The sequence below is a fragment of the Leishmania panamensis genome (genome assembly GCF_000755165.1).
Source record: "Leishmania panamensis strain MHOM/PA/94/PSC-1 chromosome 1 sequence".
Taxonomy (NCBI): domain Eukaryota; phylum Euglenozoa; class Kinetoplastea; order Trypanosomatida; family Trypanosomatidae; genus Leishmania; species Leishmania panamensis.
In genome coordinates, this window is record NC_025854.1 from 158,841 (window position 1) to 184,159 (window position 25,319).

The 25,319-nt window shown below is 63.4% G+C and overlaps 8 protein-coding genes across 8 annotated transcripts, besides 1 other annotated feature; all 8 read left to right on the forward strand.

Moving 5' to 3' along the window:
- Nucleotides 1-1,143: 1,143 nt before the first annotated feature.
- On the forward strand, nucleotides 1,144-2,469 carry LPMP_010550 (hypothetical protein; the record flags this gene model as incomplete). The annotated part of the gene is made up of 1 exon (XM_010698395.1): nucleotides 1,144-2,469. One exon carries the CDS (start codon nucleotides 1,144-1,146, stop codon nucleotides 2,467-2,469), a length of 1,326 nt encoding a protein of 441 aa, XP_010696697.1.
- A 1,260-nt stretch (nucleotides 2,470-3,729) lies between these two features.
- LPMP_010560 (hypothetical protein) lies at nucleotides 3,730-5,322 on the forward strand (the record flags this gene model as incomplete). The annotated part of the gene is made up of 1 exon (XM_010698396.1): nucleotides 3,730-5,322. One exon carries the CDS (start codon nucleotides 3,730-3,732, stop codon nucleotides 5,320-5,322), a length of 1,593 nt encoding a protein of 530 aa, XP_010696698.1.
- Nucleotides 5,323-5,943: 621 nt separating this feature from the next.
- LPMP_010570 (tricarboxylate carrier, putative) lies at nucleotides 5,944-6,924 on the forward strand (the record flags this gene model as incomplete). Its single annotated transcript, XM_010698397.1, has 1 exon — nucleotides 5,944-6,924. One exon carries the CDS (start codon nucleotides 5,944-5,946, stop codon nucleotides 6,922-6,924), a length of 981 nt encoding a protein of 326 aa, XP_010696699.1.
- Nucleotides 6,925-7,619: 695 nt separating this feature from the next.
- Nucleotides 7,620-10,499, forward strand: LPMP_010580 (hypothetical protein; the record flags this gene model as incomplete). The annotated part of the gene is made up of 1 exon (XM_010698398.1): nucleotides 7,620-10,499. One exon carries the CDS (start codon nucleotides 7,620-7,622, stop codon nucleotides 10,497-10,499), a length of 2,880 nt encoding a protein of 959 aa, XP_010696700.1.
- Nucleotides 10,500-11,814: 1,315 nt separating this feature from the next.
- Nucleotides 11,815-12,286: a repeat region.
- Nucleotides 12,287-12,822: 536 nt separating this feature from the next.
- On the forward strand, nucleotides 12,823-14,097 carry LPMP_010590 (mitochondrial RNA editing ligase 1; the record flags this gene model as incomplete). The annotated part of the gene is made up of 1 exon (XM_010698399.1): nucleotides 12,823-14,097. One exon carries the CDS (start codon nucleotides 12,823-12,825, stop codon nucleotides 14,095-14,097), a length of 1,275 nt encoding a protein of 424 aa, XP_010696701.1.
- Nucleotides 14,098-15,437: 1,340 nt separating this feature from the next.
- LPMP_010600 (hypothetical protein) lies at nucleotides 15,438-20,780 on the forward strand (the record flags this gene model as incomplete). The annotated part of the gene is made up of 1 exon (XM_010698400.1): nucleotides 15,438-20,780. The coding sequence occupies one exon, from the start codon at nucleotides 15,438-15,440 to the stop codon at nucleotides 20,778-20,780; it is 5,343 nt and encodes a 1,780-aa protein (XP_010696702.1).
- A 790-nt stretch (nucleotides 20,781-21,570) lies between these two features.
- On the forward strand, nucleotides 21,571-22,836 carry LPMP_010610 (DNA-damage inducible protein DDI1-like protein; the record flags this gene model as incomplete). Its single annotated transcript, XM_010698401.1, has 1 exon — nucleotides 21,571-22,836. One exon carries the CDS (start codon nucleotides 21,571-21,573, stop codon nucleotides 22,834-22,836), a length of 1,266 nt encoding a protein of 421 aa, XP_010696703.1.
- Nucleotides 22,837-23,343: 507 nt separating this feature from the next.
- Nucleotides 23,344-25,197, forward strand: LPMP_010620 (hypothetical protein; the record flags this gene model as incomplete). The annotated part of the gene is made up of 1 exon (XM_010698402.1): nucleotides 23,344-25,197. The coding sequence occupies one exon, from the start codon at nucleotides 23,344-23,346 to the stop codon at nucleotides 25,195-25,197; it is 1,854 nt and encodes a 617-aa protein (XP_010696704.1).
- Nucleotides 25,198-25,319: the final 122 nt, after the last annotated feature.

Below are 25,319 nucleotides of genomic sequence, written 5' to 3' on the forward strand. Positions count from 1 at the left end.
GGGGTTGTCCCGTTCGTCTCTTCTTCTCGTACTTCGTGCGCTATCCTGCGCTGAGATGTAAATACACGTAGAAACCCCCTCTTCCCCTCTCCCTCCCCCCCCCCCTTCATGGGCCTCCCCTCTACTCGACCTCCACGGCGCTGCCCGTTGTCCCCGTCCCCTCCTCCCCCCCCCTCAGTTTGGAGGAGAGGCGGGGGGCGGAACAGGGTTGAAAGGCCACAGAGAGAGAGACACACATATACACACTGGAGGATGCGGGGAGAGAGCAGGACTAGTGCCGTGCGGGCGCTTGGTTGGTATAGTAGCCGTTCTTGTTCGTGGCGACTGAGCTCACTTGGTGCACTTTCCGAGGCGGCGGCCTTCGACGTTCTTGGTGTGACTGCGAAAGGCGGGTGGCAGTGGTGGTCAGTGGTTGGTAGTGCATCACGTCGTTCTGCAGCGTCCCTTGTTGCATGCATGCATGTGTGTGTGTGGGGGGGTGTGGTGTGTGCGCTGTCCCTCTTCGACTGCCTCTGCTCACATCACCTCGCTCGCCTCTTGACGACCTCGAGGGCGCAACCGCCCCGCCCCACCCCACCCCCCTGCACTCAACCATGCCTCGTTTCATCCGGCCACACACACACCGGCAAAGAGGCAGACCACCGCCTCTTTCGGGTGTCTTCCCCTGTGAATGAGGGCTCTCTCGACTCCTTTTTACGCCGCCGCGCGTGGACGAACCAAAGCGATCGAAATGCACGCGCACGTGCGAGGGAAAGTGAGGTGTGCGGAGTGCGGGGAAAGGGAAAAGTGAAAGGCATTTTTCTCCCTGTCTGTGTGTGCAAGCCTGCGTGTGGGCGGGAGGCAAAAGCTGAGCGCAGTGGAGGCAGCACGGCCCCCCTCCCCCGCATTCCCACCAACGTGTGTACCAGGCAAACAGGCCCGCTGCGTATTTTGTTTGGCTCTGCTCAGCCACGACATCTCCCTCTCGCACCGTCGCGAAGCCGCTCATCCCACCCCCTCCCGCTCCTCTTCCTCATCCGTTCTCTCTTTCTCTCGCACCGATCTCCGCCTTGCGGCACGTGCGCACAGATCTATTCCCAAGTCCTCCAGCCTGATCGCGTGTTGAGTCACGAGGAGCGAACGCACGAGAGGGGCACGCCAATCATGGCGAAGACCAGCGCCAGCCACGCAATGCACCCGCCAAATGCCATCGCCGCGGCCGCCACCAACACGAGCGCAGCAACGACCCCGACGCCGTCGTTTCTCGTCTACCCCGTCCCCAGTATCGCCGATGAGTCTTTTCTGCAGCTCATCTTCCGCAACACCGTGAAGCGCAGTCTCTTCCTCGGATTCGGCCGCGGTCGCTTTGCCGTGACGGAATTGACGAGCGCGACGGTGGCCGCGGAGGTGGAGGCCATCATCCATAAGGCGGCAGTAGCAGCCGTGGGTCAGCAAGACAGTGTTGTTGCTCCTCGAGACGCAAACGGTACGGCCGCAGAAGTGGAAGCAACGCACAGCGCTCTCGAGCGAATGGCCGATGACGATGCGCTTGAGCACATGGCCCTGGCAGACCTCTTCGCGCCCCCACCCCGATCACCCTCACATGCCTCTGCGTCTGTGCACCGGCAGGAGCACCAGCCGAGCAGCAGCAGCACCAACGGCAGCGGCAGCGCAGCAGCTGGGGGGGAGTCGAATGACTTCAGCCACATTCCATATCTCGTGTGGCGTGACAAGCCCGTGCACGTCGTGGTGAGCGGAGTGCGGGTGGAAGACTTCTACAGCAGTGGCGGCGTCGTTCCGGTGCATCACGTGAAGCGCTCCGCCGACGAGGAGGGGAAGTGCAACAGCAAACCAAAAAGGCCGAGCACCGTCAAGCGCCCTCGCGAGGACGGCGCGGACTCGACCGCCGAGCTGCCGCCGTCGTCGTCGCGGGCAGCAAATCGACGTGCTGTAGTGGCGAATGCAGCGATGATAGCAGCAGCTGCTGCTACGGCGCCCAAGTCTCTATTTCCAAAGAACTGCTGCCAGAAGTGCGGTAGCGCTGATCACTTCACACGTCACTGCGACGGCAGCGGTGCCGCCACGGGTCCGTCTGCGTCTGCAGCCGCCGACGCTGACACAGGATCGCCGAGGACGAGCTCAGCCACGGCGGCACTGCCCTTCCCCGCAGTGGCGAAGACGACGGTGGTGTCGAGCTTTCCAAAGAACTGCTGCCAGAAGTGCGGTAGCGCTGATCACTTCACACGTCACTGTACAAGCAGCAGCAGCAGCAACAGCGCGAGTGTCTCCGCGGTGCCCAGCTCTTTCGTGACCGCGCACGCGAACAAGAAGCCGGATCGCGAGGCCTTCTCCGCGACGGTGGTCGCGTCGACGCCGCTGCCGGCGAAGACGAAGGCGAAGGCCGTTGTGCAGCGTACCTCGAAGGACCAGTGCAGGTACTGCGGCTCCGAGGCGCATCTCTCCCGCCACTGCCCGAGTAAGAGCCAGTGAAGCGGCGGAGGGCTGCGCTGTGGTTCTTGCGGTCGATCTGTGATGGGGTGATCAGCGATAGGAGGGGGGGTGGGGGAGAGGGGAGGCGTGTGTAGGCGGTGCTGCAGCGCCGCTCCACGAGGATGGCAGCCCTCCCCCTCCTCTCCCGGTGAGCCTCCCTTAAGGGGGGGAGTGTGTGGACCCAATGCCACCGTGCTCCGTGCTCGATGCGACACAAGTAAGCCATCCGCGCACGCATCGCACACGCTCTCTCACACGATCGAACAGCATGGCGCTGGAGGGAGGGGGGTGCCTGGCACAGGGAGACCCACAGGCGCGCCCTGGAGGAACGCGAGATCGTGTCCGCGCGGTTGACAGCCTCTCCAACCCCCCTCTTTCACACTCTCACCCAAAAGGCGTTTGTGGCCGACATCGCCGCCTCCATCCCCACCCCTGGTGACGGCCCCTCTCCCCCGTGTGCATATGACGACTACGATCGCCTCTTAACAACAGTAATAAGCCTGATAGCGCGCACCCGCGCTACACTGCAAAGCGAAGAAGAGGATTCGGAGTGATGCAGCAGTGGAGTGCGTGCTGTCCTCCTCACCACGACAAGCACACAACGCCGCAACGCCCCTCCCTCCCTCTCTCTCTCTCATCTTGCCGAGCTTTGCCTAAAAGCACGTGACTCCTCCAGTCGTTGAGGGCGGCTCAGGAGGTGAGGAGAAGGACAAACAGAGGAGCGAAGCGACGAAGGCGAAGTCATCGGCGAAGCTGACGTGGCTGAGGTCCGCATGCACGTAGAGACGCGCATGCGTGAGTGTGTAATGTGTGTGAGGCTCTGCGTCCTCGTCTCCCTGCCCTTCTACCACTTCCTTCTCCCTCCCTCCCTCCCCCGCCTCTCTGCCTCTCGCTGTCCATCCCTGTCGTCTGCACGCGATGTTTCTCACAAGCAAAATCAAACGCCAAGCAGATCGTAGTGCGGGTGTGGGGGGACGTGTTGCGCCTCCCCTGCCATCCCACTCTCATCATCTCGCTTCCTGCGCATCGTTGGCGTAAAGGTGGACTCTTCGTGCGTGGCGAGCTCGCTTCAGAATGCCACCCCCGCTATGGCCATCCTCCTCCTCCTCCTCCTCCCACCAGCAGCAGCTGCCGTCTACCCGCAAGCCACTCAGCATTGATGATGTCGCCATCGACTTCTCCGCCGTCGCGGCGAGCAGCGGCGGCGCAGCGGCTACCGCGTCCGCCGCGCCTAGTGCAATCTCGAGTCTCCTCGACACTATGGCAGTGCAGCAGCAGGGGAACGACGGGGATGCCCGGGATCAGAGCAGCGGCCGTCGCTACCGGGGCGTGTCGGACGTGCGCGCCTTCGACCCGGGCCTGCAAGGCGTCATGCAGCGGTACACCAGCAGGACCGCCGCGGCGGGCTCCGCTGGACGCAAGAAGACTCTCTTTGGGGTGCAGCCGCAGGCACCACCGCAGCCTTCCTCGGCTGCACACGCCGTCGAGCCGGCACCACCGCCTTCCCTCGAGACTTCTCAAGCAGCGCTTGATTTCCTCGTGATGGCGCAGCCGCATCAGCAGACCTCCGCGGCGGCCTTGCGTCAGCGCTGTGACGCCTACCTGACGCAACTCCGCGTCTTTTGCCACCGTGGACGCACCGTGGATGGCGACGGCGCCAGCAATACGCGTGCAGAGGGGCCGGCCACGACGTTCCCCGACGGGGGCAATGCGCAAACAAACTCGCTCTTGCGGCAACTCTTCGCCGACGGCGTCCCTGACATCGAGCCCTGGGACCGCTGGACCTCGACGATGCCGCGCTACGGCGGCGGCGCACCGATCCAGGCGGCGCAGCTGAACATGGTGCATCACCCCGTGATCCCGGATACTCACTACACGCAGCACTACGAGTACCGTGACTTGGAGCAGCCAGTTATTCAGCGGGAATACAAGACCAAGGAGGAGTTGCGTGCTGAGCGGCGGGAGCGACTCAAAGCGAAACAGGCGAAGGCGCAGCAGGACAAGGCAGCAGCAGCCTCCGGTGCAGGCGTGTTGCCCGAATCGTCCAGTAGTAGCAGTGCTTCGATGCCTCTCACCTCGTCGGCGGCGAGTCGCCTCCTGCACGACCGGCTCTCCACAAAGAGCCTTGCCTTGAACCTCTTCGGGTCCAGTGTGCTGAACCCGCTGGCAACAGACACGAAGGTGCTGCAGCAGTACGAGCTGCGCCACTTAGAGCACCAGCGACGCAACCACGACCGCCACGTGGCCGCGTTGCCGGATCAGATTCTGAAGCGCGCGCGTGATCAGCGCCGTCACGCCATCGAGGCACCGCTGCTGCGCGCCTACCGCGTTTTCCCGATTTTCTCCGCTGCCCACCTCGGCAAGCTGCGCAACTTCGCAAATGATAACCTGCTGCGTGGCTTTGTGCTGTACGTGGGCGGCTGCGACGCGCTGATCGTCCTGGCTGGCGGCGAGGTGGCAATGCGGCATCTGGATCGGTGGATTCTGCACAAGATGGCGTGGGAGCACCCCGACACGCGCGCCGTGCGCCTCTGCAGCGTGCCCCTGATGGACGCCGAAAGCTTTTCGTTTCACCTCAAGAAGGCGCAAGGGCAGCTGTACAAGCGGACCAAGACGGTGGGCAGCAGGAGCGGGGTGGGTTTTGCCGACAAGCGCGACGACAGACTGGACAGCGCGGACGGCGATGACGCGACGGAGCCGGTCTTCATTAACATGGTACCCATCGTCGAGGAGGCAGAAGCGTTCCTCCGTCAACTGCCTGCGCCGTCGAGCCCGTGGTCGGACTTGTGTGGTGTGTGGCGCGCCGCCTTCTTGCATGATGGACTTCAGCCCGTTACGGCTGAACACCACTAACAGTAGCAAACTAAGAGCGGTGAGACGGCGGTTGCGGTTGCGGTTGCGGGGGGAGGGGGGGGGTACTCCCCAAACACCCACTCACCTACACACATGTGGGACGCTGGCCTCTTGGGAGTGAAGGGCGGCCTTCCAGCAGCAGCCGCATTACCAGCAACAAGGTCAGTCGAAGCCGAGCCAGTCCCCTCTCTACCCTCCTCCTTACCACACTACCATGCCTTCCGAATGGCGTTCTCCAAGTACCTGTGATGCGTGGCTACCAGGGCCCCCCCTTCTCCCTCCCTCCCCCCTCGCCCCGTTGGCACTACCCTCCACCCCAGTGATCCTCGGCGCCCTCATGAGGGATGGGGAGCTCATGCGCGATGGCGACGCTTTCTTGGCTTCCTCTACGTCTCAGCAGCCAGAACGGACACGTACAGGAGCACGCGCATAGGCTCCCCTAGCGCACTCATGAAGCCGCTGCCACTGGCCACCCTATTCTTCTCCCTCCTCCCCCTTGCGCACCTCACTTTCAGTTCTGCTATCACCCGCCGGCCAGCATCAGCGCTTCGGCGAGAAGGCAGATACACACACACGCGCACAATCAGAACTACGTGTATTAGGGGGGGGCGAAACAGAGCCATGGCGACCACCGCCTTCTCGATGGAGGGATCGAAGCACGATATGAACACCTTCTGGGGTCGCGCCCGGTACTGGACGGAGGCGATCAACCCTCTGATGCTGCTCGAGAATGAGCGGACACTTCAGAGGCATCAGCTGCTGCTCGACCGGTGGAGGGATGGGCAGGCCAGCACCGTCCCGGATGCGGACCTCTGGCGCGCGCGCGCAGCTCTTGAGAGTTGCATTCACCCCACCACGCAGGAAGTCATCTTCCCCGCCTTCCGCATGTCTATGTTCCTCCCGATGAACTACGTTGTTGTCCCGCTCATGATGCTACCATCGACTGTCATGAGCGTGGGCCGCACGATGGCGATCCAGTGGCTCAACCAGAGCTACAACAGCGCCGTCAACTACGCCAACCGCTCGTCTGACAAGCAGCCGGCGTCAGAAATATTGAAGGCGTACGTGGCAGCGGTCGCTGTGGCGTGCGGCGGCAGCCTGATGGCGACCATGTGGCTGAAGCGCATCCCCACGAAGACGACGAAGGCGACGCTTATCCGTGCGACGGTGCCGTTCCTCGCAGTCAGCGGCGCCGCGACGGTGAACGTGGCGAGCATGCGCAAGAACGAGTGGCTCAGCAGCGGACAGGGCATCAGCGTTGTCGACGAGGATGGCGTCACGCGCGGCAAGAGCACCGCGGCCGGATGGGACAGCCTGAAAAAGTGCAGCGCCACGCGCATCGTTTGGAACCTCCCGTGCATGTTGCTGCCGACGCTGAGCGTGATGCCACTCATGCGCGTCAGCTCCTTCGTCAGGCACCACACCGTGCTCACGGAAAGCCTGCTGCAGATGCTCGGCCTCACGCTCGGCGTGCCGCTGGCGCTGGCTGCGTACAACCTTCACCAGACAATCCCAGCGTTGAAACTCGAGCCGCAGTTCCACGGCCTCCAGCGGCTCGACGGCTCGCCTGTGAAGACGCTCAAGTACTACAAGGGGCTGTAGACGTCTGTCCCTCTGTCTGTCTCCCTCGCTCTCTGTAACTTTGAACGTGGGAGTCTGCGTGTGCGGTGCCGTCCAGCCGCCCAGGGTTAACATGCATAGCCATATCGATGTGAGGCGTTCCTCTCCACGCCATCTCTCTCTCTCCCCCCCCGCCGCCATGCATGCATGCATCCGCGGCAACGCCTCTTAGTTGTCTTCGTCCGCGCTCGTCCCTTCTCTCTCTCTCTCTCGCCCCTCCCTCCCTCCCTCCCTCCCCCCTTCCTCTCTGAGTCAACGGGCGTGCATGCGTGGGTGCTGGTATGTGTCAGGGCCTGTTTCTCTTTTCCGATGCCCGTCTCGCGTACCGCACGCTCGCGCTCGCGCCTCTCTCCGACCATCTCCCCCTCCTTTCCGTGTCTCCCGATTGAACAAGCACAGCAGCGCCGGAGGAAGGGGGAGGAGGAGGAGGAAACCGGCGGCGGCTCGCTCGCGCCCTTGTTCACCTGGTAGCTGAGCGCGTATCACTTGCTCCACTGTGGCAGCAGCAGCGCCATGATTAGCCTTTGCCTCGCTCCCTCCCGTCAACCTCCGCCTTCTTCCTACTCGCCACTCACGCACGTTTACACGCGTAGCCATCATTATCAAAACTCCAACCGCGCGCATATTGTCATCAACGCCTACGCCCTCCACCCTCCTCCTCTCCTCTGAAAATTGTCATGAGCAGCGCCTCGAAGCCGACGGGCAGTGGGTCGTCCGTCACGGATCCACTCACGCCGCTAGCAGCCGCGTCGCTGTCCTCGCCGCCTGCGCCGAAGCTGTCGACTCCCCCTGTTGCAGCCACGGCAGCAATCCCGTCAGAGCCGGCCACCGCCGCCGTGACGGCGGACAACGACGGCGCCGAGGCGCAGCCGCAGCGGCGTGGCTGGGAAGCTGTCAGGGATGGGCGCTTCCGCATCGCCCTCACCCATCACTACGCCATCAGTGACGACCACACCGACGCGGCGCCATCCACCTCTACAGACGCCGTGCAGGCGGAGCACGCAACCGACGCAGCCGCGGCGCTTGGCGACAAGGAGGGCCGCGCGCTGATGTGCGACACACCGGGTAGCGAATTCTGCGCAACCGAACCGCACATTGAGGTTAGTCTGGAGGCGTCGCTGGTGAATGCGATCAACAGCGCCTACACCTCTACCGGCTACCCGTTCGTCGTCACCACCGGCAACGCGCGTGGCTCTGTCTACGGCTCTTTCGTGGACCTTAGCAACCCGTCCCTCGGCTCCCTGGAGCTGCCGCCGTCGCAGTCCATCATCGTCGCCCCACGCGAGGCCAGCGACCCTGGCAGCACGCCGGCGCACGACCTGATAGAGATGGACACTCTGCTTGCAATTCGGTGGGGCCGCGGCGACGGCATAATGAAGACTGCCGGGACCGCAGTCCCTGTCGCCGCCGCGCATGGGAAGCATACTCAGACCGCGGCACCTACCGGAGCCGCCGGCAGTCCGCACTCGCCAGCCGTGGCACGCACCATCGCGCACCATCTCTCGCAGTACCCGGAGGGCATTCATGGTATCAACTCATCCCCGGTGCTGCGGCAGATCCTGGTAGAGGGGACACTGCCGACAACACTGGCAAGCACGCCTTCGGCGCCGGTGAACACAGCCGCGCAGGCACCGGCCTCGTCGAGCGCAGAGGCAAATGTGCCACCGCTGCCAACGTCGCCGCAGAGCAACGCCCCTGTTCAACACACCCTTGTCAGCGCTAGCACTTTCAACCACGTCTCCGTCTACCTTGTTGCCCACCAGGACGGGAAGCTGCTCTACACGGCGCCGATACAGAGCCTCTCCGCCAGCATCGCGACGCGCAAGGTGACAGCACATCAGCTCATTCTCGTAGGGAGGGAGGAAGTGGATATGCTGGTGACGGACCCCTTCACACCGCCCCGGACAATGCCGCCCAAGCGCACTCGGATTGGCTTCGCTGATATCTCGGTCGCTGGCGAAGAGGCTGCCATCTTCTTCCGCTCGAAGACGTCTCGCTTCGTAGACGCCGATCCCGGCATGAAGACCATTTCAGCCGCGCCGATCCGCTTCACCGTAGAGCCGCACCTTCTGTTGGGAAACCAAAATGGCGACATCTTCGTGTTTAGCCTTCTGCAAGAGCGCATTGTGCAGCACATCAACTACAACGCCGGCAAACCCAACGTCTCCGCGGCCATCGCTAGCGGCAGCAATGGCGTCGGCAGCAAGCTGATCTGCTCCCCCGTCTCGTGCATCGCGGAGATACAGAACGGCATCGAGAAGAAGATCACGTGCATGGTCGAGCACGCCGCCCTGGCGAAGCGCGACCGCCGGCGGTCCTTCTCCACGGACGACATCACGACTGGCCTCCCCGCAGCCACCAATGCCGCGGCGCCGTCGTACTACGACAACGACGTCCCCCCGTCCCTCTACGCTGTCGGCTTTGATGATGGCCAGATGCTGCTCGTGTGCGTCACTTGCGAGGGAGGGTGGTTGCTGCGGCACTTCAACAACCAGTACTTCGGGGTGCGGCCAATCCATTCCATCGCCGTGCGTGTGCCACCCTTCTACGCACGTCTGTGGACCAGCCACCTGCCCCCCATCACCACCGCACCTCACGGCAGAAAACGTAGCACCAACGAGTCCACGGGAGCACCAGTGCCCATCACGACCCTCGTCACCGCCACAGCGGCACTTATCGTGCTCGAGGAGCATCAGCTCATCGCAGCCATCTCGTGCAGTGGCGGCGCCATTGCGCTGGTGCGGCTCCCCGGGATGGAAATTATCTACTCCGTCGATCCGACCGACTACAACGCCGTCGGCGAGATACTGGCGCTGCAGTGGATGGCGACGATGCCGGACCACCTGCTGACGCCAGACATCCTCGTCGCCTCCGGCGAAGATGATACGATGACGGCCTTCCAGCTGCTCGAGCAGTTCCTCGTGAGCGCCGTCGAGGGGAATCACCACAACGGCAACGACAGCGTGCCACACTTGTCGTTCACAGAATCCGTCGTGGCGAATGGCCGACTGCGCATCCTGGAGAAAAAGCGGTTCCACCGCAGCTGGGTGAACCGGTTGAACCTGATCCCAGTCGCGGTGCCCGCCGCGACGGCCAACGCAAAGGTTACCAGCCGGTCAAGCAGCAGCAGCAGCAGCAGCGGCGGCGGCGGCGGCGGCGGCATGCCGCAGTACCTCGGCGTGTGCCTCGTCGCCTCCTCCTACGACCACCTTACCTCTTTCTGGCCTTACATGTTTAGTAGGCAAGGCCAGGGCGCTGGCGCGGAGGACGGCCCGGACAGCACCAGCGCTGCTGTACTAGCGGGCTGCGTTGGTGGCGCCAGCAGCCGGGAGTATGCGGGCACGATGAGGATGAGCTTCCCCGGTGGTAGCCTTCCCCTCGGCAGGATTGCGGCGCCGGATCGGTACGTGCTCGTCGACGGCCCGACAACGGCGTACCCGCTGCACTCGGAGCTCGTCATTGGTGTTGCGGCCGCCGGCGGTGGCACGAGCTTCTTCCTGGCGACAGTGTGCTGCCGTGGGAAAGTAAAATTCTGGTCCGTGCAAGTGAAAGTCTAGTCTCTCGGAGATCGATACGGGTGGGGAGGTGAGCCTGAGCACTTGGTCTTCACGGGCGTCGTCTCACCTTGCTGACTGGCTCCAGGTGCGCACTGCTGCTGTGGTGGTAGTGGTGGCTATACGTTACGCTCGCCAGTGCCCCCTCTTCCCCCCACCCTCTCTCTGCTTGTCGCTTTCCGTCTCATTTGCTTGTTCGTTCCTCGCTCCCCGGCCAGCGCCTTTCTCTCTCGTTTGTGTTGCTTCGATGGTCACGTGCTGGCTTGTTTGCGTAATGGGAGTGAGCGTTGAGCGCGCCTCGGTGCCAGTGTGCGGGAAGGGGGGAGGGGGTGTAGGGCTTGTGCAGGGGGGGGGGGCAACGGTGATCTTCGCACAGGAGCCGGCCAAAATCAAACACGTCGTCGTTGTCGGTGTGCCATCAACGTCATCATGGCGGTGTTGCAGCTTTTCGCGCGCCTTGTGAACCCTCTCCGTCACTAGATGGCCTCCGCGCCTCCCCACCCCCACCCCTTCTCACTCCTACAGGTAGCGCCCAACGGACCATGCGCGCCGGCCGTGCTTCACCCAGACCTCTCCCTCTTCCCCAGTCTCCTCATCTTGTGCAACCGCTGTCCTGTCCCTATAGGTGTGTGGGCGTGTCTCTGTCTCTCTCTGGCGGAAGGGAATGGACGTGAAGAGAGAGAAGGGTCCGGCTGCTGCTGCTGATGATGAGCGAGATTTAAGGTGTACCTACGCGTGATGCTGAAATCTTTCGTTGCCTTCTCTTCTCCCCCCCCCCCTTTCCCCTTCCCCTTCCCCTTCCTTGCGTGTTGCTTCACTTCTTCTGAGTGTCATTCGCTGCTGCTGCTGTGGTGGTGGTGAATGGTTCTGGGCGGTGGTCGTCATGATCCCTTGTCCGCTGTTCTTGCGAGTGTGCGTGTCTGGTATGTTTCATCCACGGCGTGGGTGATGGCCTTCTCTCTCTCTCTTTCGTGTGTGGGTGTGTGTGGGTGTCTGTCTGTCTGTCGATGTGCATCCGCCTTCTCTCCCTTCGCCCCCATTAGTAATACGACACTGCGAACGAAGAGGGAAGGATGATGAAGAGAGAGGGGAGGAGGGGCAGGGGGGGGGGGCGGAGCACGGCATGATGCTACGCCACCATCACCACCCTCTCCTATCCTTTTCCTACAGACGCCCGCAGGCACTCGACTGTCACTTACGTTTTGTCAGCTCCCAAGACGAAGAAGAGCGATGGACGATGTGGTACGCTTTCTTCTCTGCTGCTGCTCTTTCCGTTGAGTCAACGCTACCCGTGATGACAGGGGAAAACGAAGGTAGAGACGCACCTCAGCGCATGGTATCCCAGGGCCCAGTACACACACCCCCCCTCCCCACCACCACCACCACTCTGTGGGGAGAGAAGCTGAGCAGCCCTCTATCCCAGCCAACGCTAAGCTACCTCTGGGGGCGACACGGGGCCCAGTGCCGACGACGCAGGGGAAGACAGAGAGACATACCGCTACTGCTGTCGGCGGCCAGTGCCCAGATGGGTGTGGTGGCGGTGAATGCGCCTGTGCCACCCGCATGATGGGCAGGGTGTCAACGCGACTCGAGCACATCTCACCCGGCCCTCACTGCCCACTGACGTGGGGAGGCTGAGCCACCACCCCCCTGTGAGGGATGCACCGCGTGGCGACCGACACAGTGGGAGCGGCGGTGAGGCGACCTGCGACGCGGGTGTGTGAGTGGGCAGAGTGTGAGGCAGAGGCCGTGCTCCGGTGACTGGGCCGACGCATGGCATTCACACGTGTGTGGGTGGGTGGGCTTCTTCGGCTATCGCCCTGCGATGATTCGGGCGGGGGACCCTTTCATAATGCGAAGAGGGAGCCGGCCGCCCATAGTTGTGTAGGAGACCAGGCCTATGCGTCGGCAGAGCTTACGCAGTGGGGAATGTGTTGGAATAGTCGCGCTGCGTCAGGCGGCAAGTCCACACCTCACGTGGCCTTTTTCGCTCGCCTCTGCCTCCTCCCACCACTTTCCTCTCTCCGCTCTACTCATGCCCCCTCACCCTCCCACCACCACCCCCTTGTCTGATACCGCGCAGGTGTACAACACACACATTTTAGACCCCCTCACACGCCACTTTGCAGCCTTCTCTGCGGCTGCCATGCGCCGACTGCCGTTGCGTCACGCTCCACGCTGCAGTCATGCTGCTCTCTACACCAGGCGCGAGAGCGGCGGAGCCCTGAGGCGCCCGACGTCGAGAATAGCAGCGGCCGCCGTCTTTCCCTCGTGCCGCCCCACCATCATCGCATCAGAGAGTCTCGCCACGTCGCGCCGCTGCTACATGCCGCTCCCGCAAAACCAAGACGACTTCTCCGCCTACACGGAGATCGATCTGCCGACAGAGACACGCATTGATGCGATCCGGCGCACCGCCATAGCGAACCAGGAGTGGGTGGCGTGTGAAAAGGTGCACGGCACGAACTTCGCCATTTACCTCCTCAATGAAAGCGAGGTGCGCTTCGCGAAGCGCAGCGGCATCATGGACCCGAACGAGAACTTCTTTGGGTACCACCTCCTCATCGACGACTTTACAGCACAGGTCCGGGCGCTGTGTGAGCTGCTGAAGCGCAAGTACGGCGTGACAGGCCGCATGGGCCGTGTCGTGCTGCACGGGGAGCTCTTCGGCGCCAAGTACACGCACCCATTGGTGCCCAAGAGCGCCAAGTGGTGCGTCCTGCCAAACAAGAAACGCGTGCCCATCTCGGGGGTGGAGATTCAGAGCGAGGCGTTCCCGCAGTACAGCCCGGAGCTGCACTACTTCGCGTTCGACATCAAGTACTCCGTGTCGGGGGCTGAGGAGGCGATGGTGCTGCTGCCCTTTGATGACTTCACCGAAGTGTGCTCGCAGGTGCCGCATCTCCTCTACGCGAAGCCGCTGGTGCGCGGCACGCTGGACGAATGCCTCGCCTTCGACGTGGAGAACTTTATCACCCCGCTGCCGGCACTCCTCGGGCTGGGCAACTACCCGCTTGAAGGCAACCTCGCCGAGGGCGTCGTCATTCGCCATGTCCGCCGCGGCGACCCGGCGGTGGAATGCAGCGGGGTCTCGACGATCATCAAGCTGCGCTGCTCTTCGTTCATGGAGCTCAAGCACCCCGGCAAGCAGCAGGAGCTGAAGGCGACGTTTCTCGACACCGTGCGCGCCGGCGCGCTGCAGCGCATGCGTGGAGGCAAGAAGGTGACGGTGCTGACGGACGCGATGCTGCCAAAGCTCGAGGCGGCCGCGAACGCGCTGCTGCTAAACAACGTCAGCAAAGGCCGTCTGAACAACGTACTGTCAAAGATCGGCCGCGAGCCGCTGCTGTCCAGCGAAGTGCAGGAGGAGGATGTCGTGCTGATGCTGGCGCAAGATGCCTTGAAGGACTTCCTGAAGGAGACGGACCCCGTGGTACTGAACACGTCGCTGTCGTTCCGCAAGGCCCTGATACGAAGCGTGTACTTCGCGGCGGAGGATCTGCTGCGGGGGGAATGGAAGCGTATCATGGAGCGGGAAAGGGCGTCGCAGACGGAGATCGACGCCGCGATTGCCGCGCTGGAGAAGGAAGAGGCGCAGTGACGCTGCCGGTCACTGTTGCTGGGCCAAGTCGGTGTCCGAGTACTTCATGGTGTGGTGCATTTTTCGAGCCTTGTGCGGTGTGGTTCGTTTTCGCCGAAGGATCACAGAGTGTGCGCGCACCAGCGCTGCTGCTGCTGCTGCTGCTGAGTAGAGGGGGGCGGGGCAGGACCTACGCTGCGGCACGGCAGCGACGTTTCTGCTACCGCACCCTCTCGGTGTCATATGCCGGCAGCGCAGGCGGTGACCGTGGCACTTGCGTGTCATACCGAGCTTTCGCGCTGCTGGCGGTTGGCGGCGAGCCCGCAGACGACAACTTAAACAAGCGGAAGGAGAAGGCGGAGGGGAGTGGATGAAACTGAGAATGACAAGCTTGCAGACGGGGGGAGGGGTGGTGGAGAAACGCATGCAAGCGAGTGAGGCCACACGCGCGCGTCAGGTGGAGGCGGAGGAGGGGGGGGCGTAGGGCGATGGACATCGGCGAGGGCTTGAGTGGAGATGGCCAGGCAGAGGGGGGGAAGGTGGTGGCGCAATCACTGTGACCTTGCCAAGGCTGTCACGCTTTCTTCAAGACGCGCTCTCTATCCCGGCCCCTCCCCCCTCCCCCGCCTCTTCCTCTCCTCCTCTCATTTCATCTGCTCATCAGGCTTACCACATGACCATGACACTGCGTGGGGCGTCAGGTGCCATGTGCTTGGAGGGAGAAGAAGAGGACCTCTAGCCCATATCTGCCGCTCTCACTCGCCCTGGCTGGGGCTGCTACTGTGGTAGCGGTTAGCTCTCGGGCGCACTGCTCAACTCCTCCTCTCCTCCCTCTTCACTTAGTTCTCAATACACACACACACACACACACGCGCAGGATCATCATTGCTGTTGATCTTGTACGCTTGCCGGCCTGCTCTCCCCCACCCCAGTGCAGAGCCTCTCGCTTCCCTTTCTCGGCTTTTTGGGGGCGTCGCCTTTTTTTTGCCTCTGCGGACTTCCTGAGGGGGCCACGCACGCGCCCGCGCCGCGCCGATTCATCGCCAAGGCTGTATTATTTCCGCCCGCTTCCCCCAGTTGGTGTGTGTGGGTGTGGGTGTGGGTGTGTGGGTGTGGGTGTGGGTGTGGGTGTGTGGGTGTGGGTGTGGGTGTGGGTGTGTGTGTCTTCTCTCGCGCGCCGCGCAGCTGGTCTTCTCAGCTCCTTCGTCACCGCCCTCACCCTTCCCCCTCTCAGCAGACGCTCCTCTTCCTCTGCGCGGCAGGCCTCTGTCGACGTTGCGGCGGGTCGGCGAAGTCGCAGCAGTATCGCCACCACCACCACCACCACCAGAGAGGGCGAAGCGACACCATCCTCGGCGAGGATGGATTCGCCGCTGCCGACCCGCCTCGCCGGTGTGCGAACAGCCGGATGCGCCTCGCCAGCCCCGCGGTCTTCGGTTGACACAGCGCCACCGTTGTCTCGCAGCGAGCTAGTCGATATTGACGGCCTGCGGTGCGAGGTGCGTTCAATGCGGAGCGTACCCCACGCGCTGTACAGCACCCCATTCGTTTCCCGCATCGTCGCCATGTACGTTCAGCAGCTGATCGACGACTTCACCCGCTCTCTGCTGCTCTGCCGGCCCGTCAAGCGGTGCCTCAGCAGCAGCAGCAGAAGAGAGCGGACGAAAGGGGGTGATTCGCAACAGCAACGGCAGCAGCAGCAGTCCTCCACAGCCGCCAAACTCTCTGCGGTGGAGAGCACGATGGCGCCTGAAGACGAAGAAATGTACCTGTTGTTACGCCTATGTGCCCTCGACAAGGCAGCACAGCAGCAGCAGCAGTCTTTGGAGACCAGCGGTGGTGACCCTCCAGCGGTGGCGGGGCCACAAACGCGAGCTGCAGCGGAGCAGCTTGTTGCACTGTTTGCTGCTGCAGAGCGGGGGCGTTGTCGCGATAGGCTCAGCAGCGGTGCCAGGGGTGAGGACAGCGAGCGGCGCAACGCCGCCGCGAAAATGCCGCCGCTACTGTCCTCACTCTCGCGCTTTAGGCCGATGCTGCACGACATGCGGTACCTCGCGCAGCATCTTCTCCTGCCGCGACACGCCTGGCAATACCATCAGCGGGAGTGGGTCATCGTGTATGAGGATGTCGCTGTGACGCTGCGCGACCGCCTCTCTCGCTGCCGCCGTGCCGCGATACGTAGAGGAGGACGAGATGGTAAGGTGAATGAAGAAGATGGCACAGAGGACCGAGGCGCCGCTCGATCGCCACGCGCCACTGCCGACCCCATCACAGACGGGCGGCAGCTGTTTCCCGTGGCTGAGTTGGAGCTCCTGTGGCACACCCTCTGGGAGCTGCTTGGCGCCGCGTGGCGCCAGCGCGACCGCCTCTGGGGTGCCTACCGCCACCTGCACGGTCCACGCCGTCTGTCTCCGCTGTGCCTGAGCGGTCAAGCGCCGTACGCGGTGCCGCCTGGTGTGCACGCGTGCCCAATCCTGCGCGAGCTGGACGAAGGCGATATCGCCCGCGTGCACGCCTCGGCCCCCTCTCCCCTCCCTCACGCCATGCCGGCTGCGCCGACGGCAGCGCACGCGGAGGACAGCTGTGCGTTTGGCCCCTTCACAAGTGTCGACATTGGCGTCTCAGCACGCCGGCTGTACGTGCTGCGGCAGCCGCTAGCGGCGGTGCTGCGGTCGCTGCGGGTGTCGGTGCCGCCAGCTGGTCGAGACCCACTCGTCACCTCCACCACCGCCTTTGCTGGATTTCAGTACGTCGACGGCCCAGTGCGCCGCGGCCAGACGAGCACGCTGGCGCCAACGGTCGCTGCAGCAGCGCCTCTCATCGTCCCGCTCTTCGACGTCACCGACCAGGACGCGGGGATGGTGCCCGCAGCGGTGCCGTACATGTCTCCTGAAGTGTACATGTCTCTGCTGCAAGAACAGCGCCAGCAACAGCAACGGCGAGCCACCTCGCGCAGTGCATCGCCGTCGCCGCCGATGGTCTCGTGGCCTCCCGCTCACACGTTCTCTGACGACTTGTGGAACGCGGCGGTGGTCGTTTTGGAGGCGGCGCTCAGCGGCTTCTGTGCGATGGATGAGTCCATGTGCCACCTCGCGCCGCTGCCACCCGCACCCGACAGTGATGCCGATCGGCCCGATCCGCCAACGGTAACGTCAGGCTTCTCGTGCTCACCTCGGCCGTCGCCTTCTGTCTACTCCGATGTCCTGCGGCTGCTGACAGAGCGGCACGTGCTGCCGAGCACCGCCGCCCACAACTTCCTCTATGCCGCTCTGTACCACCTTCAGGCAGCGTTGAGCAACGGTGGTCGCAGCAGTGGCGAGGATGCCGATCACCACCTTGATGGCGATGTCGATGGCGTCACGATGCACCGTGACGGGGATGGCAACAGAGAAAGTACTGCGGCAATGGCGCCACCGTCACCGGCGCGCCTTGCTGGAGAGTGGCGGCGCTACCTCAGCCGTGCCTACGGGCCGGCCTGTGTGAAGGAGGGCGGCATCTTGGCAGAGGTGGCGGCTAAGGGGCTCTGCTGGCGCCGGTCGGAGCGGTGGAATGTGTTCGGGATGGCCCATGGCACGGCAGTGACAACCCGAAGTACTGCCGCTTCTCTTGATAGCTTGTCGCCCGCTTCACTCTTCACGCCACGGGACGTGGTTGGCACTGCGAGTAACGACAGTAGTGGTGGTGGTGGTGGTGGTGGCAACACCCGTGCTGCGACTGCGGCGTTTGCTGTGTCCATCCATGCGGACCCCTCCGTCGACATCGACGGCGACGACGGTGCGCTTCCGTCCTCGCTGGCAGCCGCCCACGGGCAGAGATCGTCGCAGCCGGGTATCGCCGGCGTCGCCGAGGGTGACAGAGACATGACGGCACTGTCACGGCTGCCTCATCGGTTTGATCGCGTATTCAACACTCTCGATACGCCGCTCCTGCGCCTGCTGAGCCTCGGGCAGTGCAGCGCCGCAGTCGATGGTGGAGACCTTTGGGTAGCCCTTGCCAGCTACCTTCGCCGCTGCACGAGGACAGCAGTAGCGACCGGCACCTCAGCTGCAGCCACGGGCTCTCCTGGTACTCCTGCGAGAAAGGCAAACGGAGCAGTGGCGGAGGCGGCGGACGTGGACTGCGTTGATGAGCTGCTGCGACTGCTGTTCTGCTGCGTTGTCCGCACAACACGGCGCTACCGCGCCAACTTCGCTGACGATGCTGCTGGCAAGGGTGATGTGCCGGCGGAGGCGGAGTGGTGCGAGTACGCCGCCATCAATCACCCGTTCTTTCGTGGCTTCGCCGAGCGCGGCTTGCTGACAACTTACATGGCGGTTGCGTGCTGCGGCGGGGAGTTGGGCGATTCGGCAGCGGCGGCGGCGGCGGCTACCCTCCCGGCGCTCAACCTCTACGTCCCTGCTGCCGCGCTGCTGGCCACCGTGCGCGAGATGGAGGCGACGTGGAAGGCGAGCGGCATCGACGTCTGCACCGAGCGTGTGGTGAAGCAGGCGAATTCTCTGCGTGCGCTAATCGGCGACGACATGCGGGCCTGGGAGAGCAGCACCGCCGCTCGTGGCGGTAGAAGCGGGACCTACACGCATCAGCAGCAACAGCAGTACCTCCTGCTCATGAACTCGCTCGTGAACATGTCATCGACGCTGATGCTGCCACCACCAGTGGACCGCGCGCGACGTGCCCTCGAGGGCGTCCTCTCCCCCATCGATTTTGACCTTGCGGCGCAGCTTCAGCACACGCAGCAACTGCGCTGCCTGTTGTACGGCGGCAGCAGTGATGCCACCGGCGATGATCGAGGACGCGGTGGGAAAGCAGCGCAGAACACTGGAGCAGTCGCTGCAGGTACAGAGCGTGTTCGAGCCTACCTGAAGGCGCTGCTGATGCCGGACACGGTGCGTCGCACAGACGGCGTCGTCGCTCGCGTCGCCTACTCACCCTTCTACCCGCTCCCTCCGACCCTTCGTGGGGAGGTATGGGGACGCCTCCTGAGCGTACCACCATCCGCCCGCACCCGAGAGGCTCTCCTCGCCTGCGCGGTCCACCGCACCGCCGCCAAGCCGACGCCATACGATCGGCAGCTCTCGGTGGACATTCCACGCTGTCACGCGTACCACCCACTGCTGAGTTCCTCATATGGAGCTGCGCAGCTCCAGCGCATCTTGCGGGCGTGGCTGCACCTCCATCCCAGCCACTCCTACTGGCAAGGGCTCGACAGCGTGTGCGCTGTCCTACTGACCGTCAGCAACAGAGATGAAGCACTCGTGTTGGCGCAGCTAAACGCTATCGTTGACCGCTTCATCGCCCACGAGGAAGACGGTGAGAGCCCCCACACCGCTGAAGGGGGCAGCGGTGACAGCAGACTGGGCTCGCCGCGCGTCGGTTCTGCGGCGTTGCCGCTGCGTCCGGCCAAGCAAAAACCCACCGTGGCGGCGCAGCTCCGCCACCTCATGGTCGTGCTGCGCTACTGCGACCCGCTGCTGGCCCACTACCTCTTCGACATTCTCAGCTGCACACCCGAGCTGTACGCCATCAGCTGGCTTCTGACGCTCTTCTCGCACAGCCTGCCGGTACGTAAGGTCTACCCCCTGTGGGACCTGCTGTTTGTGGAAGGCGACACTGCCTGCCTCGTCGTGCTCTGCGCAACTGTCATTATTCACAAGCGTGACCTCCTGCTGAGCACAGACTTCTCCGGCTGCCTTGCGGCCTTCAGCAGCGGCGCATCCGCTATGAACGTCGCGGCTGCCGTGGGGGACACGCGCTGGCTGATGACAGCTGTGCCGCCGTCGGTGTTGGCGCCGCCGCCGGTGTCATCGGACACCCGCCGGGGCGTGCAGGAGTCACTGTACGGCAGTGGACGTGATGGTGCCGCCGCAGCCATCAATTGTGCCCTCAGAAGTGACGATGGTAACAGCAACGCAGCGGTGGCGCTCCTGGCCGTCGAGGACGTCTCCGCCGCGCTCGCGGTGTCAGCACCGGCGCTCACAGCGACCAGTGATGGTGGTGGCTGCACCCGAGAGAAGGAAGAGAGCAAACAGCAGTGGTTCCACAGTGGCCTCTACCTTGTGGATCTGCGCGAGCAGCCTGCGGAGAATGCCTTGCAGGAGGCAGTCCTCGGCGCCATCAGCGTGCCGCTGTACTCGGCTGCGCGTCCGCGCTCGCACGCCTCGGCTGCGGACGCCGCAGCCGAGAGAGGCGCGGCACTTCAGCACCGCGAGGTAGTTGATGTGCACACTAGTGCATTCGTGGAAGTGGTAGACGAAGTTGACAACGACGCTGCCGGTACCGGATGGGGTATCGTGGAGCAGCAGGAGCGGCTGCATGAGCAGCAGCGGGCAGAGCAGGATGCTGCAGCACGGCAAGTCGAGGATGCCGCAGCGGCCATTGTCCGCTATGTCGACAACCCGGCGATGGCTGCCATCCTATCGCGAATGAAGAGGACCGCCGAGAGCGTTGCTGGAGCGCCACCACAGCCACCATCGTTGTCGTGTCCGTGGCCGGTGCACCCGATCGTTCAGAAGGCGTCGTGTGCCCCTCATGTGGTGCTGCTAACATCGGGCAACGCAGACGAGCACGAGCTACCGCTCGCCCATCAGCTCGGCGTGAAGCTCAATGCGTGTGGGGTGCACAATGTCAGCATCCTGCGTGGCGGCGTCGCGAGCTTGCGGCGCGCGCTACCGGAGTTAGTGGTGCGTCGTATGCCATCCCTGTAGAAGAGCTGCTCGGGATTTCCTTTTCCGATTTATTCCCCCCCCCCCTCCCCCGTCTCTCTCGCCCCTCGGCGCCTCCGTCGCCCACCTCCTGTCGCATGTATACGTGGGGTATGACGGGATCCACACACACACACAGCACAGCACAGCCTCCTCCTCCTCCTCTGTTGCTACTCGACACACGTACCTCTATCGATACACATGCATGCACCTGTACGCGGCTGGGCGCGACCACCAAGAGGGGGGGACGTGACTTTCGGCCCCCTCCCCCCCTCTTCTCCCTTTCCTTCGACAGACACATCTCTCATCACACAGCCGTCTCCGACACCATAGATGTCTCCTTGCACCTATGCGCCCCTACGCTCTCTTCTCCGTGTGTGTGTGTGTGTGTGTGTGTGTGGGTGTGGGTGTGGGTGTGTGGGTGGGTGTGTGGATGTATTGGCTTCGCTGTCACCGTGGCAGGAGCTGTTCGTTGCTGCAGCCCTCCTCCGACGACCACGTGACCTTCCGCTGTCCGAATGTGAAGTTGGCTCTGATGCTGATGTATGCCATTCCCTCCCACCTCGCTTTCTTCTGCTTCTCTGCTCGCGGTGTGTGTGTGTGTGGGCGAGCGATTCTGTTTCCACCGTTGACGTACTCGCGCGTGCATGTGTGCTTGAGAGCCACCTCTTCCTACGCAGAACGCCGGACGCTTTACACGACACACCCCACCACCCGAGCTGAGCAACGCCCACTGCGCCTCTCCTTCTTTCCGGACACACGGAGACACACAAAGCAGCTCAACAGACACAAGATGGTGCAGCTCACCATCAACAACAGCAGGGGCATTACACTTTGCCGAGTCAGCCTTCCTGCCAGCGCGACGGTGCAGCAGCTGTGGGAGCACCTCATCGCTGCGAATCCGAAGCTGGGCCGGGTGCAGACCATTCGCAACGAAGCTCGTCAGGTGACGCACCACCTCCCGCTAGGCTCGTCCTTTACGCAGAGCGGGATCTCCTCCACCGAGCTAACACTGCTGCAAGCTGGCCTAGTGGGACAAGATGTGAAGGCGGAGACGTTGGTGGTGCTGATGGCACCTCGTAGCACTACCTCGTCGTTGGCAGCGGCAGTGAACAATGCCAGAGAACGCATTGTAGAGATGTTTGATACCGCCACGGGGTCTCAACCCCCGCCGCCGCCGCCGCCGGCGGTGGGACGCGTAGTGGCGCTGCCCCCCGCCAATGTCGATCCCCACATGATGGACGGGCACCAGGTGGCGCAGCAGCAACGTATGTACGCCCAAATTCAGCAGCAGCAGATTGATGAAAACCTCGCCAACGCGCTCGAGTACACGCCGGAGGCGTTCGCGGGGGTTTCGATGCTCTACGTGCCCTGCGTAATTAACAAAGTTCCCCTCAAAGCCTTCGTCGACTCCGGTGCGCAGAACAGCATTATGAACAAGCGCACGGCAGAGCAGTGTGGGCTGATGCGGCTCGTCGACGTCCGCATGCGTGGCGTCGCTGTCGGGGTGGGGCGGCAGGAGATCTGCGGTCGGATTCACATGGCCACCGTGAACCTCGCAGGCATGTTTATCCCCTTTGCCTTCTATGTGATCGAGGACCAGACGATGGACTTGATCATCGGCCTGGATCAGCTGAGGCGCCACCAGATGATAATCGACCTCAAGCACAACTCTCTCATCATCGACAGCGTCAAGGTCTCATTTTTACCGGAGAGAGATCTGCCCACGATGCCGTACGACGATGAGCTGGCGAGCGCGCCTGCCAAGGCGGATCATCAGGCGCACGGGCCGCGTCGCCAGAACCCGTCGCTGACAACGGCGAAGACTATCACCACCACCACTGCTTCCGCCCCTGCAGGGGCGACGCTGAGGGCCGAGGCTGCGCCAGCGGCATCTGCCCTAGCAGAAGCACCGGTGCTCTCTGAGAACGAGCGGCTGGCCCGGATTCAAGAACTCATGACCCTCTCGGGAATCACGGACCGCAAGCAGGCAGTGGAGTTGCTGGAGGCCGCCGACTGGGACACCATCGTCGCGGCAGCACTCCTCTTCGACAATTAGCGCCCCCGCCTCCGGTGCCGCCACCCACCACTATCACGTTAACCTCCCTTGTTGCTTTCTCGCTTGCCTCGTATTTCTAGCCCTCCCCCCCTCCCCCCCCCTCCAATGCGTATTTCCTCCGTCTGTTTCTCCGCATATTCATCAACGGTATCACCAGCAGCTGCAACGACGCGCGCAACCCAATCGCTTTCTCGTTTGGGGGGCTACGGGACAAGAATGCTGTGGGTTCGTGTATGCTTCACTGCTATCCCTCCCTCCCTCCCTCTCCCCACCTCACTGTGTAACCCATCAGCCTAGCAGTACTCGTGCCTCGGACGGACGAAGCAGACAGTCAGCCGAGGGCCGACTCAGCTTCACGCGCCTGCTAACAATCTCGTCCCCCTTCCCATACTAACCACACACACACACACACGCATCCTGAACGGCCTCGCGTAAGCCACCCGTCACAACGAGGGATAACACAACGTGAAACCACAGAGAGAGAGAGAGAGAGAGCGGAGTAAACTCATGGCGTCCGTAGCACCAGCCGATCCTCGGAGTGGCGCCGCTGCCGCGGGGGTCGGCATCGCCACCACAACCACTCTCACCTCTCCTGCAAAGCTCAACTCAATCGTCTTCGTGCCCAAGACCGGCAGCGCACTGGCACACGGCACTGCGACCAACTATGGATTCCACGACGCACCCACCACCACCACCATCTCCAACGGCGGCGGCACCGGCGCCATTACGAACGAGCAGTCGAAGATGCTAGCCAGGGTGCTGACAAAGCTGCCAGACCTCGACCTGGGCGAGATGTCGCGTGTGAAGAGCTGTTTCTCTGCCGTGCTAGGCGAGGGACGCGAGAACGTCGTCAACGGGCTCGAGCTACGCTTGGTACTCGGTGAGCTGGGCCTTTACCCAAGCGAGGCAGAGCTCAACCTCATCCTGCGCGCCTACCGTGGTCGCGTCAACCTCGTCACGCTGACGCAGTACCTGCGGCTGTACAAGAAGGAGTTCTGGATCAATCGCACCGCTGCCGCTGCCGCAGCCGCAGCAGTAGCCGGCGGAGTCGACGCTAAGCAGATGCCGTCACAGTCTATCGCTCTGCACTCCTACAAGCCATTCAGCGGCAGTCAGCCTATGGCCGCAGCAAGAGCGGGGGCCTTCGGCGTTTGCGGTGGCGGGGACGAGGACACGTTGAAGGCCTTCGTCGCCCTCGGCGGCGGCGAAGACGGCGGCGGCGAAATCCCTGCATCGACGCTGCGCGACGCCATCCGCGGCTTTGGGCTCACAGTCGACATAGACTCGATGATTCGCACCGTAGATGTGCACCACTCAGGCATGCTGGACTACGTCGACTTCTGCATCCTGTGGTCGCAGCCGGCCAGCACAACCTCCGAGCCTGGCGACGCCGGCAGCGTGGGACTCTCCGCGGGGGAGGCACTGCTGCGTGAATCAGCCGACGACACGGGGCCCAGCGCCGACCGCCGTCGCTCGTCGTTCACAAGCGTCATGAGCGACACCCACCGGCGTTTGCTCTCCTTTCTGGTCAGCACGCCGCGACGCTCCAGTCTTGCAGCTGGCGCGCTGCGCCGTCGATCGCAGATGCTAACGCAGCTGCACGAACAGTCCAGCTTGTCGCCCCGCGCGCACTGTGGCTCGCTGGGTGGAACCCGCTTTCCCCAGAGCACGAACAGTCGTGGTACGACAGCCGCACATGGCCGGTGGGCAAGCGACGTCGGCAATGGCCACGGCGCTGGTGATGCAACGGCGTGCCGCCCGGTTGCCGCACCACCACCGATGCCCATTACAGACGAGGAGCACATGCTACTTGTGGAAATGCACCTCTTCCCTGAGCAATACGACACCACAGCGCGGCGAGTACTGCACTTCGCCGCCGCCCCCGGCGCGGCAAGAGCCGGCAGCGTGACTGGTGGTGAAGCGATGCCGTACCCCGGTGCCTTCTACCAGAAGCACCTCTCACGGCTGGCCACGAGTGCCGCGCGCAGTCGCAGTCGCAGTCGCAGTCGCAGCCGCCGCCCGGCGCGCGGTCATGGGGGCGGTGGTGGCGCGGCAGATGGCGGTAACACTCTCGCCACGGACTTCTTTTCTCCGAAAAACAACAACGTGTACCTCCCGCCGAGCCCAATGATTCTGTCGATGCGCAACAGCACCGCCCATCGCAACCGACTGAAGCGACTCGAGGAGCAGAAGCGTGCAGGGCAGGGGAGGTCGCCTGTGGGGGCAACGGCGACTCAGCAGCAAAGAAAACAACACCTTCAGAGATCGCTTGCCTCCGCCGCGCCGCGCTGCGGTGACGATGGCTTGGGCGACCTCGAGAGCCAGACCCCGACGCCTCTGCCAAAGTCATCTACGTGGTAGAGGATTGGGGGAGCGAGTGGGACACGGATGGGTGCACAGGCTGATCGGCTCCGCTCCACTCCCAGCGGCACATCTTCAGTGTTGCTGAGGTACACGCGCATGCTGCTGCTGCTGCTGCCTTC